Source organism: Cyprinodon variegatus, unplaced genomic scaffold, assembly GCF_000732505.1.
Source record: "Cyprinodon variegatus isolate N-32 unplaced genomic scaffold, C_variegatus-1.0 Scaffold703, whole genome shotgun sequence".
In the NCBI taxonomy this organism is placed as follows: domain Eukaryota; kingdom Metazoa; phylum Chordata; class Actinopteri; order Cyprinodontiformes; family Cyprinodontidae; genus Cyprinodon; species Cyprinodon variegatus.
The window spans coordinates 146,882-163,559 of NW_015151156.1; the positions used below are offsets into that span (position 1 = coordinate 146,882).

A 16,678-nucleotide genomic window follows, 5' to 3' on the forward strand; every position below is an offset into this window, starting at 1 on the left:
GATTATATCGTGCATCCCTAAATAAATGGCATCAAAAGAGCGTGGTGCAACCTAGGATGATACAGAGACCAAGGCTCTTATTGTAATTTGGGCAGAGGACGCTATCCAGGCACGCAAATTCCTGAATGTTATGGGCGCCGTCGTTTTTGTTTGCGTAATTCTCGACTTGAGAGCAAGGAACCCTGCTAGCCTGACGTGGAAATGGTCGTAAGAACCAAGCCTGGCCCAGTTAACTGATCCAAGCTCGGTCCGAACTCGGTACGGATGGGTTTCAGAGGGAGAGTGTAAATAGTGTAACTGATGTCTCAGCGAGGTCTGAGACTTTCTTCGGACTTCCTAAAGCAAAGGCTAATCACCAGGATAATAGGGTAATTAAATGGCAGCATCCAAAGACTTTTTTCATAACAAATTAATACTCTAGTGTCGATGGCAATATTTAACCAAACATATGTCTTACAGAGGCTCACAAAAAGCAGGATATGGGACCTTTAACTGAATTTCTACATTTTGGTTTATCTCTCTATTAACTCACATCATATATATTAAGCCCCGCCATGAAGCAAAAACGAAATGAGGAGTATTTTATGCTCATGTTTATCATAAAAGCATACTAATTGTTTCCAAATAGAGTTAAAGTGTCAAAAGAAGACGCTCCTTCTAGAGTTACAGCCTGTGCAATGAGAATTAGCATAATAAATCAGCTCTAAGCCTTAAGTGCTTGCACTCCAGCACGGCAGGGATGAAACGCTTCCAGGAAGAAGGACCAACATACGGCGCACAGCTTTTAGTCACAGCCCCATCAGAATGAGACCTCTATCTGCAGACTCACTTCCAGAACACTAAAGCATCTATTTTTTAAAACCGAACAGCTACGGAAAGTTGAAATATCTTTTGAAAATGGACGACAGAGATCTGTAGCTCTGGGCTTTTCTGTCACAGCAACAATAAATAAACCCCCGAAAAGTTGCTTTAAATTCTGAACTCTCTCCTGCTTTTCTTCTTTTTTTATAGTCGCTCTACATTTAACCAACTTTCTCTTTTTTTTTGGTAACACAGAGAATGATGTTAATTATTAAAAGACAGGAATGAAGCCTGTAAAAGACATGTGCAGCTTTTCTGCACTTATTATTCCTTAGTTGGCATATGTCAAGAGACGCAACGTAGGAAAACCATATAGATGTCTAACCAGGCCTGCTTTGAGTTATTTACAGATCATTCTGGAGTCTCTTTCAGTGACGTCAAACTTGTGGGAATTAAAACTTAGACTTAGACAGAACTTTATTGATCCCTTGGGAAGACTCCTTCCGGAAATTAAGGTTACCAACAGCTTACAGGGCAAAAAAGTATTAAGTTAAATTAAGTTAAAATAAAGTAAAATACAGTATTAAGGAAGATATGATCATTTGAATGCACAGTGATAAAAATAACACAGCCGTTTTTGGCATTTACTTAATCGTATTTAGTTACTTTAACACAATTGTTTCATGTTAGCAAGGTAGGACATGAAAGAATTCTATCAAAGTAACTAAATATCAAATGCCAAAAACGATTGCATATTTTTTTTCAGTGCAGAACTCTCCACAACAGAATAAAACAAAAGTCTGGAATAAAGGTAACAGACAAAAACAACTAAAACTGCTTAATTTATCTAATTTTTGAATACAGGGAAGCTGTATTTCACGAATTATAGCCATCTGTAGTAAATTATTTAGAAAAATCTGCATTTCCTGTGTTTATACTGCGATCTGGCTTTGGTGGCCGTCCTGAACGAACTTTGCCGGCGTAGCGTCGGCTCACTGCACCGTATGGAGGCGGTTTAAAGGTCCTCATTGATTAGAGCGATTGACTGTTCGCTGCCGAGTTCACAGCAGCGCAAGAGGCAGCGTAAATTGGTTAAAAATAAATAGAAAACTGGGTTTTGCAGCTTGCAGGGAAGTATGAAGAGCTTAATGGGAGGAGCTACAAAAACAGGAGGATGAACCGATCGACGAATGGACAGCTAGACAGAGGACAGCAGCTGATTAGAGGCGCTAACAGATGGACCGATTTAGAAAAAACTGGAGGGACAGATTAACCAGCGGACACGCTGAATGACGGAAGGATGAACAAACTAACAAGATTTGGACAGTTTGATAGAAAACCTGGAATCAGGCATCTTTTAGGTGTTTTATGGAGGCTCACCTGTCTGCCGGTCCTTTTCCACACAGTAGCAGCTATCGTAGAACTCCGTGAAGGTCGTGGCGAGCTCGTACAGATAGTCGCACAGCGTGTGCAGCAGCAGGTCGTCCAGGATCTTCTGCAGGATCTCAGGGAAGCGCAGGATGCACTTCCCCAACTTCCACTCCTTTTCATGGTCCAGCAGGATCTCTGTGGTCTCTGCTGCTTTCCTGAGCGTCGCCTCGTCAAGGTTAGCCAGACGGGCGATGGACCTGATGGGAGGAAACAGGAAGAGAGGATTATTATTTTTACAGATGGAAACTTCCATCACTCAGCATAAATGGAAATGTACAGATATCGTTTTTCCACTGAAAAAAGTTCTGATTAGATTTAAGGATTTTAACCTTTGTGTCTGATGAGTGGTTCAGTCACCCATTGCAAGTGTGCAACTGACTGACAAATCCTCTTAAGTGAGGCTCCTCACCTCTCCCTGCTGAGAAAAAAAACAAGCAGAGGATCGATCTCTGCTGCTATCCTGATTCTAACATCTCTGGGAGGCCAGAGAGTTGGAGGGATCAACATCCAGGAGACCCTAACGCTCGATACGTGGGATAAGGAACGCCCCAAAGACTAATCCTCTGCCACAAGCAGCCAGCGAGGAGGATCTGATACAGGTAATGAAAGTATACTGGATGAGGTGGGAGGTTATCTAACCGGACAGAGAGGAAAAAAAGTTTAAGATTCTACTTTTCAGAACTTTAGATGTCCTGATAAACACAGAGAAAGGATTTATCCAAATGCTCCAGCAGAGTGTGAGTCCTTCCAGGCATGAAATCCAGGACAGCAGGAAATGCCAGGAGTCCTGGAATGAACGTGCAGGTTGGCAGCCAGGATAACAGCTTTCCTTTTCTACCCTGGATCCATCAACGCCTCCCGACTCCATGCTTATTAAAGCAACACAGAACTAAGAGGAGACGTCGCCTCCATTTGGATTTCCAAGGTCTAAAAAAGTCAATATTTAATCTTTATGATAAAATTATTTAGAATTGCTATTATTTCTAATGCCATCAGAAACTTTAGTGAGCTGCATGCACCTCACTAATGTGGTAAAATTTTAATTTAGCAAGCTGGACTATGAGCTTTTGGAAGAAATCTATTTATTGCAGGTTTCCTTTGCAGATTGGAGGGAAAAAAAGGGTATAATATGTTCTTTCATACAGAATTGTAATATATTTTATTTGTATTTTGTTATCTCTGTTTTAATTTTCCATTTATTGGCTAACCACTTCAAACCGATTGTCCTCACAGCTGATGTTGACGTTTAATCCCAGTGCGTTGCAGCAGAGGAACATCTCCGACATGACGGACGGTGGGCTCAGAAAGACCTGGGACATCATGAGCTTCAAACCTGCAGCCGTTTAGAAAACGACCGCAAAGGATTTTCCCAAACTTACGTTCTTTTCCATTATTCTGCATGTTGAGAAAAATAGCCAGTTTGTTTGATCCTTTTAATCCCAACCAGAATCTACCAGCTGACCTTATTGGAGGTCATTTATGAGAGAAACTTCACCAACCAGTCAACATTACTCTGAAATGTATAAAATTAAATCAGGAGCTGTTATTTAACCATTTAGCGCAAAGCATTTGTCTGGTTTTTCTGTTAAAGAAAAACTGAAAGCTTCATCTGAGCAGTAAAATCATTCTGTTAGTAGATTATAGTTATTTTCTCCTCCCCTGTGTTGGTTCCTTTTTGTTCCTTTTGATGCATCTGTCCTGTTGATGGCTGAAAATATGCACTTCAAGGTTAAATTAAACTAAATATCACTTAATGATAAGGCAGAAAAATAAATATTTTGGAGAGTGTTTCCTCTATTCCTTAATTGATGTTACTAATAAAGAAAGAAGAGAAAGAGCTATTTTGGTTCAGTAGCGTCTTTGCAAAATTAGTTGTGACGTTCTGATTTCAAAATAGCGCAGTTTGTGGTTTTTAAAGCAGCCTGTGGGCCTTTTAACCTGCCTGCACATCAAGGAGACAAAACCCTTTGCTTCCCCTTTTTAAAGACCTTATGGGTTAAATAAAAATGCAGGAAAGAAGAGCTGAGAAGGTCACCTGATGCGGGTGAAGGCGTAGAGCAGGTAAGCCGCCGTGTTGCCCCGGTCGTCCAGCATCTTGTCAAAGGAGAAGACGTAGTCGTTGATGCGGTTGTGAGACAGGTCGGCGTATTTAATGCAGCCAAAAGCCACGGCTCTCTGGGCCTTGATGAGCTCCTCTGGACTCAGCACCTGCAGAGACACAGTTCAAGCAGAGGAGTTAAGATCCTGGAGTGAATAAAATAGATGATCACCATCAGCTGATAAAAACTGAAGACAAGAGTTTCTCCCTGTACGAGTCAAAGCAGGCAGCAGAGTCACTGAACCCGAGGCAGAGATTAAACCGACTAATCTGAGTCCGAAACCACGGGGAGCCAAGAGGAGGATTAAAATGAGAGCAGCTGGAAAATGAAAACCTTCAGTCAAGCAGAACGGACCGAGGAGACCCTGTGACAAGACAAGATTTAACCAGACAAGATAGAAGACGAAACATTGAATGAAAGACTCGCAGAAAAATGCAGAGTCATTGATTTCTGGGGCGATCCTCGCCTCTTATGGGACGCCGCGCCTCGCTGCAGCAGCACTCTGCATGACAACAAGGAATGACGCCTCAAACAGGCAGCGAATATGAGAAACTGCTCTTTAGCTGCAAGCGAATTAAGTCTTTTGAAGCAAATTAATATGTTTTTAAATCTGGTGAATTTTCTAATTTAAGTTGGACATGCAACAAGATAAAATAGCTATTTCTATTCCATCTGAAAATGTAGTTAGTGGGAATGTCGACACAACTCTTCACACTGGGAATATATGACCCTTTAAGTTCAGGACGCACATAAAGGAAACAAATACAGCGTTTTTCATTTAGCAACACCTAGCTTAAGATTAGCTTTAGCATTGACAGATTAAAACATTGAAATCATAAAGCTGATGTAAAATGTTACATTTTATTTGTGTAAAAACCAAAATTCTCATTAGCTTCTCAAGCTGCTGACTAATGATCCGGAAGAAATGAAAAAAAAGAGTAGAAAACAGACATTTTCTAAACTAAAAAAGTGAGGATTCAAGGTTAACCTTCATTTCTACCCAGAAACAAAAAAAGTCGGTAATGATGCTGCTGAATCTTTAACCCAACTCAAGGGGATCCGACGCCTCTGGAAGCTACAAGTTCATCCATAATTGATATCTTTTATTTTCTCTGCTGAAAATAAGGCAAATCTTCAGTAGCAGAAGAAGAGAATGAATTTTACTGTAAGGAGCTGGTTTGTGAGGAGAATGTTTATAATTGACCCTCTGATCAGTCAGTCGGATGTTTAGATGTCCTTAAATGACCGAAGGCAGACTGCTTCCTGTTAGGCTTTCAAATACATCATGATGATGTATTAAAGAGGCTTAAAAACACTCTTCACTTAAACTTCATGTGTAATAAACATATTTTTTCTGCTTGTTCTTAGTTGCCGTCATTGACAAACAGGAGAAATGTAAAAAAAAATAACATTGAAGATCTTAAAAACAGGCTTTAAAGACAACTGACGCGGCACGACCTGTCAACTTAGGCCAGTCCACACCTGACCAATGAGCAGCTGCAATTTGTTCCCTCCCCCTGCAGGACCTGTAGTCTCTTTATCACCGAAAAATTAATGGGAGTATGCATAAAAAATAGCAGAACATGGCTTAATGCTGCCTGTCGGGTCAAAACCCTTCAAACGTGCATAACCTGAAGCCTTTAGAGGCTCAATCATTTAATTCTTTAAGGTTTGAAAGAAGGAAAAGTCAATGAACTGCTGCTGAACTCACGAGTAACTGAACACAGCAGTGTGCGACAGGATCTACTTGGCTGTGAATCAGTTCTGCTAACTTTCAGTTAAAAGCATTTAAATCAGTTGGGCTGCGTTTCATAAAACAGGCTCAGTGTGTCTGAGTTTGTGCAGGAGGCTGAGTGATTCTGGCTAGAAGTCTTTAGAATCACCGCCACAAACAGCCTGGTTTGGGTCATGTCTCTTCGGCTTCGGACAGGCGGGAATCCTCCGACTGTTGTCTCTTTCAAAAGGCCTAGTAGTGACCAGACCTTCATCCTACTGGGGGCTTAAAAAGGGATACCTAGAGGGGCGTGACTGGGAATAATGCTGATGTTTAGGTGTTTGTGTTCAAAGCTCAACTTATCAGGAAACAGAACAAACAAACAAACAAAACAAAAAAAAGAGACGCTGACCTGGTTAGGTTTTACCTGGAGCTCTGGGTGCAACATCAACACTAAGCAATTTCCAGCTGAGCAGCCAATTTCTGATGCTGAGAAGAAGCATGCATGCAGACTGATGCCAGCAGTTTCCCTGCAGGCCCACCTAAACTTGGGCAGCCTGCTCACAGCCTGGGTCAGTGCCCAAGTCTACCATCTGCTAACTGAACCTCATTAAAACCGACTCCAGACGGGCCGCCAAGAACCTCTGCCTGCACGCCTAACGCTGCTCCTTTTCTTCTTCCAGTTTTTCTGGGTTCCACCTCTCTTCTCATATCAAAAGGGGTTTAGGACCTCAGTCTCAAATTCCCTAAATCCTCAGTTATTTTAGTCTAATTCTGAGGCATAAAGTTTACGAAAAGGCATAGTGGAGTTAAACGCCACAAATCTGCCGCTATACCCACTTTCATTAATAACAGCATTAAACATCCTGATCATTTAATCTGCTCTGATGATCAGAGCTCTTAGAAAAATGGTGGAGATTAAGGAGGGTTGTAAATAATAATCGTTTGGTATTGATGCAGCTGACGATCCGATGCATCGATGCGTCCTCAAGAGTATCGATACATGTTTTTTTTTTTTCCTCTGGCCTATTTTTATCCATTTGCTCCTGGGCGTAATTCTCCCTCCCGTCCTGCGGTGGCGCTAAACCTATTTTCCCCTCCTACCTTGCTTCCTGGTTATACTCCTGCAGCAGGGCGTTGCAGTGAGTTTGACACAGACATTTTCGATTTATGCTCAATATTGAAGCGTGGTCTGTGCTATACGATGTGGGTCTTGATACGGCCGAGGCGGTGAGGATGTGGGGGCGAGTTTAGCCCGACGATGGAGGGACATGAGGGCCAAAAAGAGCGGAAATCCAGGTGGAAAAAGGGTCCCAGCGTGTTGCACACCTCGCTATTCTAGCTGGTCAAACTTCACAAGTTGTTTTCCGCAATTTTGGTCATTAAAACAAAACAAGCCGACCTCCTGTCTGCGGCACTGTTTGCGGTCAGCTACAATTTGGGAAAGGAGCAGCGGAGCGTCTGTGGAGGGGGCGGGGACGCCTGGAGCCGGAGCCGAGGTATTGCATTGCTCTCATTGCACTGATTTTGTGCAGCCTTTTTTTGATGCAAAAGGACTTTCGGAATCTTTAACACAGGAGTATTATTATTTTTCAGTGAATGAGGTTTTAATAAGAATAGGTGGAGTGCAACTTTTCTACTTCTGTTATTTGCTGTTGTTTCTCAAAAAAAAATGCATAACGATATTACAGCTTTCAGTGATTTATTTCAAATTTGAAACATTGTCTAGCCTGTAAGGTGTAAAAAAAATAAAAAATAAAAAATTAATTAATCAAATCGTATCGTGGTGTATTCTTGAGTATCGAAAATAATCAAATCGTTGGGTCAGGAAATCGATACTGAATCGAATCGCCATGATGGGTGTGATTTACACCCCTAATTAAACGTGCAACATGGACAGAAGCCAGAGAGTAGTCAGTATTCTTTATTATTATCTCTCTGACTATCTCTTACCAGAGCTGCTCCATGTTTATCGAAACAAACAGTAGTTTTGGCTTGTTAGATCTGAAGCGACTGCCTCAGTGCGTCCGTTCAATGGTATCACATAGTTAGCAGGTCAACTAGGGTCTGGTGTCTCCACAGCATGCCGATCAGAGCCGAGGTGGTTCTAACACGGGTCATTTGACCTGTGTTGACATGCGTCAGTGAGCTGTCCCCACTGCCCCTAAAAGCTGCTTGTTCCCGGTTTTAAATGGGTTTTTCAGCCACAGGTAAAGTGGTATATGATACACACAAAAAAAGCTTAACAATAAACTTCAGCAGCAGTATTTTAATGAACACTACGAAGGAATGGGATTCCATAAATGACTGCAGATCCAGAAATGTTAAAAAGGTTTTTAAGGCTTACCTTATTGCATTAAAACAAATAGATTTTACATTTAAGAAGATTGCAAAATTTAAATGCTTTAGCAACTAGATCAATTAGAATATTCTGTGCAATATATGTGAATATAATAGTCATACCACTACCTCACCGTTGCCCCTTACTTACTACACTTTAATGTAAAAGTCAATCCACCTGTATATAAGCCATCCTGATGACACCTCAAATCTCTGTGCTACTCCCTTGTATTTTTTTTTTACTTTTTCTATTTCTTATTTTTATTTTGTTTTTCATACATGTACACTTGCACCATAATTCTTATTTATCTTGATATACTCTATATATATTGTTTATTCTTAATGCACCTTTTTCCTCCTTGTTTGCACCTTCTTTAACTTCTATGCCAATATGTGACGAGTGAATTTCTCCGCTGTGAGATCAATAAAGCTCATCTAATCTAATCTAATCTAATCTAATTAAATGCAGATTCGGGTCAAGTGAGGTCTAAAGTAAAAACAAAATAGATATTTTTTCTCCATCAAGAAGAATTTCAATATGTTTCAGCATTTTTACTATTATTATTTTTTTAACCACAGAGCAGGATCCTTTTATTTCAGGAGGGAACCCCGTTAGTTCATCTCCAACAGCATTTCCTCCACTTTAATCCCAGAAAGTTATTTCATTCAGAATAATATATACACACAGCAGCTTCCCTCGTCTTTGTATGAGCTTCTTTTTTCAAACTTAAACTGAAGTTAGTCCACGGATTTGAGTCCACAGAGGTCCTTCTTCAGGGTAATTCAATAAACCAACTCAGATCTTATAAACCACTATAGGTTTGTCCTTCAGTCAGCAGGTCACAGCTTCCTGGGAAATATGATTTATTGTGCTTTAGAGGCACCGTGACACATTCAGAGGTTTCATATTCACTGTAGTGAGGAAAAGCTTCTCACGCAGAAAAACCGGGGACATCAGACGGCTTCAAAGTACGACGGATAAAATTCAAACCCAGGAGTTTTTCTTTGCATTGAAACTCATTCGAATACGACCGGCTTACAGGATTATTTTTCATGCAGCTTCCAGCTGCTTCACCGGTTCAGGTAAACAGCCCTGATTTCCTTGTTGCAGCTGCTGGATTAAACTGTTCGGTCAAACCGCAGCCTAGGACCATTTTAAAAGCATAAAACAGGCCAACTTTTCCACATTACAGAACAGAACCTTTGGTCCAAATTCACTAAGACGCAAGTTAAACAGGATAGTGGCAGAAAACTTCTCCTAAATATACTTAGAAGTCAGAATACCAAAAAAAAAAAAACACACTGGCTCTATAGAAAGATCTGAATAAAGACAGCTCAATGCTTTGGCACTTAACCCTGTAATGCCAAATGTATCGTATTTGATACATACGGTTTCTGAAATGTTTTGCATCTGATACCTTTTGCATAGTTTAATGGTAAAAAATTTGCTCAAAATCCTATTGTACAAAATCAGATATACCTGATAACAGCCAGTAGAAGACTACACAAAAAATAATCTTGCCTTATCGCATACTAATAAATTATTAATATCAAAAATGTATTTCTGTTTTTTTTTTTACATGTTTTGTTAAAAGGGAAAATAAGGAATTCAAACCAAAAAAAAGTAATTTTCTTTTTTTTTTTTTTGTCTCGGATCGGGCTTTAAAGGGTTAACTGGGATAAATGTCCCAATCAGAGCTGATCATGACCAGCAAGCCGTCGTCTCTAAAAAAAATAAAAATAAAGAATGGAAGCAATCTAAAAATATTCACACTGTGGTGAGAAAAAAAATCCATTAACATTTAGCAAAAGGTAATATTCTTAATTAAAGATCATTAAAAGATACAGCACTAGTGTACAAATGTTGCCACTCTCCTTTATTTCTTTTATTTCTAAAAGCAAAACCGGCACAATTCTAATTCTAAAAACCAGTGAAAACGAAACGCAGCCAAAAGCAAAGGAGTCATGAGCGGAGGCGATGAAAAGGAAAAAAGAAACTCCTTTAAGGAGGTTAATCAACATGGCGGATGGGAAGGCAGGTGTATCTCCAACACATCAGAGGGTAAAGCTACATCTCAAAGGATCATGTGCTGTAATTGTTGGCCTTTATATTCCAATTTATGAGACTGCATTTTTCTTTCTATTATAATATTGAGCCAGATGGACGGTCTCAGGGCAGCAGATGCTCACTGGACACAAATGACTGCAAAATAAAAAAAGGCTACAGGTCACAGTGATGGAGGCACAGATGGGAAAAAGAAGAAAGGAAAAACTGGGCACTCTACAATTTATATCATCATGGATATTCACGGTTACCGCCAACACAGTTGGTTTAGCAGCATAAAATCAAACAGGAGAAGTCGTTCCATGTTATTCTTTAGCACCATCTAGCTCCAGCTGTCAAAGGAGAAGCCTTGGCCTCCTGCAGCTTCACTCAACAACAAATGCAGCAAAAAAAAAAAAAAAACGGAAAAAGGTGCCTTTATTTTTCTGATATTGGTTTCTATTCATGACGCATTCAAGGACTGGAAGAAAACTGGACCTTTAAACCTGCAGCTGCGGGAAAAGAAAATGTTTCTTCAGGACATGAATCTGACTTTATTGTTGGATATCAAAAAGGATTATTTGGCAGAAAGATGAGAAGCGTGCAGAACGCTGCGGGATTTCAAGCTGCCATGGGGAGAAGATCAAGTTTAGAGGGATTAATTTCCCCTGAAAATCAGCTGCTGCAGCCAACTTTTACAGCAGAAAGCTAACTCTCGTTATGATCAATAGGATGTACCGCATCCCAAACTATGCCGGTGACTGCACAACTATCGGCTCCAGCTTACCACCAACTCATCGGGTGAAATCTGCAGCAACAAACATTTTAGAGATTCCATGAAAAGAGGAACTGCTGCAGGGAGTAAAAAAGGCAGCATCTGGGCAGCTGCGAGTTCAGGAAGGGAAAAGGAGGGAGATAAAGAACCCCGGAGGGTGATGCATGCGGGCCGAGCTCAGCAGATAAAACCCAAACTACTGGTCTCGCTTCAGTCCTGCAGTTTGGCTCGACTGGAAGAATTACCGGCTGCCACAGAGCGAGCGGGTCATTACTATAAAAAAAATAAAAAATCAGCATCGGAGGGAGAGAAACGGAGGCTAAAATAACGAGCTGCCTGCTGGACGGTGGCCGGGCGCTCACTTAATGACCGCTTATCAAAGTTTTAACATCTGACTATAAATATTGATGCAAACTATAACAAGAGCGGCTGAAATAACATCCAGCATCATCCCAAAAGCAATCCCAGCAGAGGGGAAAGGTTTGAGCAGTTAGTCTGAATGATTTATAAACGATGAATGATCTGAAAAGAAAAACAGCAACAGATGGAGATTCTTGAGCTTACTTTTTTTAACAGCTTTTATGAAATTGGATCTTTTTCAATTTTTAGAGCAAATGCTGAAAATGATCAGTGGATAAACTGACATTATGGAAAGCGGAAGTTTGAACTCTGATTTCTATTTTTTTCAATTGTGGAAATGAAATATTGTATCTTTGCCGCTAGAAAATGTCTTTTCCTTCCTAACTTGATTGGATCACCTTTGCTTTTCAACTGACTTCCTGTTTGAGCGATCCGCTCTGCTCCAGATCAACGTGTTGTTGGTGCAGCAAGTAAAAAAAATAAATAAGACGTATTATTGAGAACAGCTCTGATTGGCTGGGGGTGGAGCCAAGGCGTGGAGTCATGAACCATTTCCAGAAACCCCTCAGCTGGTAGTGATGCCGCTCATCTCACCTTGTCCCGCTCCTTCTCCTTCAGTTTGTCCATGGATCTCTTTAGTCCCTCCTCCAGCAGGTCCATCAGCCTCACTGTGTCTCCAGATCGCGTCTTAAACTTCTTCCTGGACAGGAAACAACAAAATGCTAAACATCAGTCGACCACAAGTACAAGCATTTAACAGAGAGATGTGATAATTTCCTTAAATCCCACAAACAAAAGCTATAACCCTTTATAGGGCAAGTTACTGTTTTTGGTCACTGGGAAAAAAAACTATAAAAAAAGGTAAAAAGCTAATTGGAAAGTTAAAAAGTTAAAAAGCCTAGTTAACAATTATATTTAGGTTTATAAACTAAAAAATGTGTCAGCATTAATGCCTCTAAGGTTATGTTGTACCAAAAAAATGTGTGTCTTTCTCTCTCAGAGTGTTTTTCATGAATTTCTTATAGAAACACTTTTGTTATTTTTCTTAATATATTCGCTCAAGTTGGTGTTTCTTGTTATCGCGTTGACATTCATATTTTTTGAATGTTACAAAGGTAATAAGGTCTTGTCCTGGATTCCAATAACACGCTTAGCTTGAAATGTAGATCTTCTAAATATATTTTACTGAGTGCCCAATAAAGGGTTAATCCTTAATATTCACCATACAACATGATTAATTAGATATAAATGTAAATCAACAAATCTACCTAAGCTATACTGAGCTGCTCTTATAAAGGCTCACAACACATTTTTAAACTAAAAGAATTGTATTTTTCAAATAAATTTATATACAATTTTAATATACATACAAAAAAAAAAAATCAAGGTAAAAATAGAAACTTCCCAGTTAGCTCCAAATATTCCCACAGAGCTCAGGACTTAATGCAAAGACGGACGGATGAGAGGAAAAACCTAAACATAGACGCTTAGATGCTTTGGCGCTCCGGATGTGTATCTGCTTCATTTATCGTGTATCATGGCTTTATTTACTTTGTGGTGTTGGATAAATAGTTTTAACACGTTTTTAAGCGAGAGTCCACCTCCAAACATCCTCTGTGCATCAGTTCATCAGGATTATGATCCTACTAAAATATGCGGTTCTTGTTCAGAGCGCCAGACCTCCAGCATACCGCCGGGAAGCAGCGCTGGAAATCCCCGCTGGATTTCCTGCTGCAGTTCAGAGCAGCTTGAAGTGAATAGAAAGATTTTTTAAGGTTTGTGGTAAAAACTTCAATCATCAGGATATAAAATCCAATATTTTACATTGGCAGGTTTTAACATTTTTGGTCAATTTAGGTATTTATAAACTGTTTCACCATAGTTCATAAAGATGTTTTAGTGCTGTGATAATGATCAGATCTCTGTTCCTTCTACATAACAATCCATTCTCCGGGATTTTTTTAAACCTGTGGAGTTTAACCCCTTGATATGGATTTATTTTTCATATCCAGACAGAAACAATAACAGCTTGCAGGTAGTGTCCTTCTCTCCCGAAATTAGATTTTCTGATTGGCTGACGCTCCGCCTCCAGCTGCCAAAGTTCAGATTTCTAATCTTCTGCGTTGACGCCACGCCGCACAGACACTCTGATGCGCCGCGGGACCTCTCGATGCTGCTTCCATCGTCCCCCGTAGACTTTTACATGTAAATCAGATGCTTTGATGCCCAGAACACGCTGAGTGTGAACACACCTTAAGGTATAGTGGAGGATGATCTTTTTCCAGGTGGATCATCAAAATAAGCGGTCCTCCTAACTATCAATCATAAGGCCGTCCTATGTGCTCATCCCCATTTTCACTTACTGGTCGTGAGTCTGACATGGTGAAAAAATTGCAAATCTTTTGGAAAGTAAGCTTGTATGAGCGATGCAAACAGCAGCTTTTAAACAGAGCGTGCACGAGGAGAAATGGGCTTGTGCATGCTCTTGTGCGCGCTTAATAGGCCTTCCCTCTCAGGAGCGGGTACAGCGCTGTGAGTGTGCATTTTTATTAATTTCTTTTAAGTAGAGAGGGCGGGTCTTTCAAAAAATTCAGGAAAATCCTCCATTATACCTTTAAGTGAAAAAAAATGACAGAGCAAATACGTGTTTTAAAGACTTGGACTCGTGGTCTGAGCCGTGATTCTAAAGAACAGCTTTTATCTCAGTGAGCAGCTAGAGGAAGCCGGTAAGCAAGTGTTAACATTTTTCATTATTAACCAGTTAAATCAGTGGATTATGATGGAATGTTAATGGATCCTAATAACCTATTGATGCCATCTTAGCTTCACAGTAATGACCAGATGAATCCATCTCCAAGTATTTTTTCAATTAGATTACTTTAGAAAATTTCTGAACAACAACTCTGTATGAGGTCAAGATAGACTCACTTGTCCTCTCCCAGCACAACCCCGAAGCCGGCGTGCTCCACCCGGGTCACCTGGGGGTCGTACCAGCCAATCATCTGTCCAGCAGCGAAGATAACCTGGAAGTGCGTCCCCTGAGAGAGGAAAGCACACAGAGGACATGGGAGACGGTCTGAACTCTGAGTCACTGCAGGTTGAATGGTTTGACAGCTGAAGGTAAAGACCGGACTCCTCACCTGCCCGCTGTCCGTCACGTAGATGACGACGTCGGCTTTCTCCTCAAAGAGCCTCTGATGCAGCGCCGCCAGGTCCGACGTGTCGTACGTGTAGCCGCCATCGGACTTCACCACAGTGAGTGGGATGGACTGACCCGGGACAAAGACGAGCTTCCGGCCTTCATCCATCTGAACTAGACCTGAGGAATAATGGGACAAGATAAATGCAGCGAAATGAGCCAAAGAGAGATGTATGAGAGTTTTAACAGAAGTCGGGGAAAAATAGCAGGAATCAAGTAACTGAAAGTTCCTGCTCTTACCGGGGCTGATCAAGAACCTCTTAACTCATTCATTCATTATTTTATCCTCCATTTGTTCTATTCTGTGTATAAACCTCATTTTAAACAACCAGCAGTGTTTCTGAACGCTCCTCAGTCTCATTCAGCTGATCGACTCACAACCAGCAGCATCTGGAGGAGCAACAGTTTTCAACAGCACCTGGTGATAGTCTGTTTGACAACTAACTGGGAAATAAAGTTGCTGGACTAGTCTGACCTTTTATACTCAAAGTTGGGTTCTTTCACTGTTTTTCGGCTTCAGATCTAAACAAACCTGAACTTGCAGTTCAAAGGGTCTAGATTGAGTCATTTCCTCCCCCGCCAGGTGAACTGGATGCTTAGTTCTGTCAGCAGTAAGGAGAGTTCAGCATTGGATCCAATAATTAAGGCGTCTCACCTTTCTCCTCAAACTCCTTCACCACCCGGGTCATCCGGTCCTGGTAGAACGACTCTCCTCTCTCGATTATCTTGATGTCCAGACAGTCGTAGACCCTCTGAAACTCTGAAACCAACAACCATCAATTTCCGCACAACTTGGCTGAACTATCATTTATTTAGGACCTCAGGTCAGTTTCTATCTTTCAAACTTCCTCAATCTTTTTCTTTTTCACCACAGTTTTAAATTATTTTTTATATTTCATCCTAAAACCTGGTAAACGATCCGATTCGGTTTACATTACAAAGTCCCACCTCTCCTGGAAACGTCACAGATCATGTTCCAGGCTTTGATGAAGTCGGGTTCTTTGCTCTGCAGCCTGACCACGCACTGGTACGCCCGTTTCTTAAAGTCCTCCTCCTCATCGAAGCGCTTCTTCGACTCCTGGTGGACAAAAACAAGGAGAGGAAATCTAAACTGAGGGACACGGCGGCAACACCTTATTCCACAAATAAAATGCTAAGACACTGGTTGCTATAGTGATCCCTAATTCAAGAGGGGGAACAGGAACCCAGAGCTGGCAGTCTGAACTTCCCTCCAGGCAGAGACCAATGTGCACTGAGGGGTGGCCGAAAACCAGTAGGTGCCAAAAAACGTTTACAGTCAATCTATGCTGATCACAGCAAACCAACAGGAAAAAGAACAAAGCACGACATCTATATATACATCTAATAAATCTCTGAAGATGGACCAGATTTTCATGAGACCATTGCTAAAGAATCCAACCACATATCTATACAAAGATGCCGTTTAAAACGATCTATGCTTCTACATAATATACACATTAAATGAGTTGGAGGTTATTTATCTTTAATTATATAGAAGACTCCTTGATGACTGCAGAGATAAAATATCCCCTAAAAAAAAAAAAAAAAAGCTTATTTGTAAAAGAGCAAGAACTCTATCTGGGTCATCTTTACTTGCAGCAGATTATGAAAATTTACTGCAGTCAATTTTTGGTTAATATGCCAACTGAAAAATATCAGCATCAGTGCTGCAACCTTCTGGTTTAGAGAAGAATTTCCATTTCCAGTGATGGTGAACTCCCCCAACATCATCAGCATGTAGGGGTGGCCAATGATTGGCTAGGGGTGCCCATTGCCCCTCTTTACCTCCACCCCTGCTCCCCTATGAGAGCTAAAGGTTCTGAACCTATTTAAACATAATTTGGTTTCTCTGATGTAGGATTTAATTTAGAACAATAACTGTTTAATGTTGGTA

The 16,678-nt window shown here is 40.7% G+C and overlaps 1 protein-coding gene across 1 annotated transcript in view; it reads right to left on the reverse strand.

Moving 5' to 3' along the window:
* The window catches only part of rars (arginyl-tRNA synthetase), a 28,187-nt gene that overhangs the window by 3,547 nt on the left and 7,962 nt on the right, over positions 1-16,678 (reverse strand). Inside the window, exons 8-14 of the mRNA XM_015394673.1 lie at positions 15,712-15,841; positions 15,419-15,523; positions 14,705-14,883; positions 14,493-14,602; positions 12,159-12,264; positions 4,268-4,440; positions 2,182-2,429 (exon numbers count right to left, since the gene is read on the reverse strand). Of these exons, the coding sequence (XP_015250159.1) occupies positions 2,182-2,429; positions 4,268-4,440; positions 12,159-12,264; positions 14,493-14,602; positions 14,705-14,883; positions 15,419-15,523; positions 15,712-15,841 (1,051 nt within the window). The remainder of the gene's footprint in view (positions 1-2,181; positions 2,430-4,267; positions 4,441-12,158; positions 12,265-14,492; positions 14,603-14,704; positions 14,884-15,418; positions 15,524-15,711; positions 15,842-16,678) is intronic.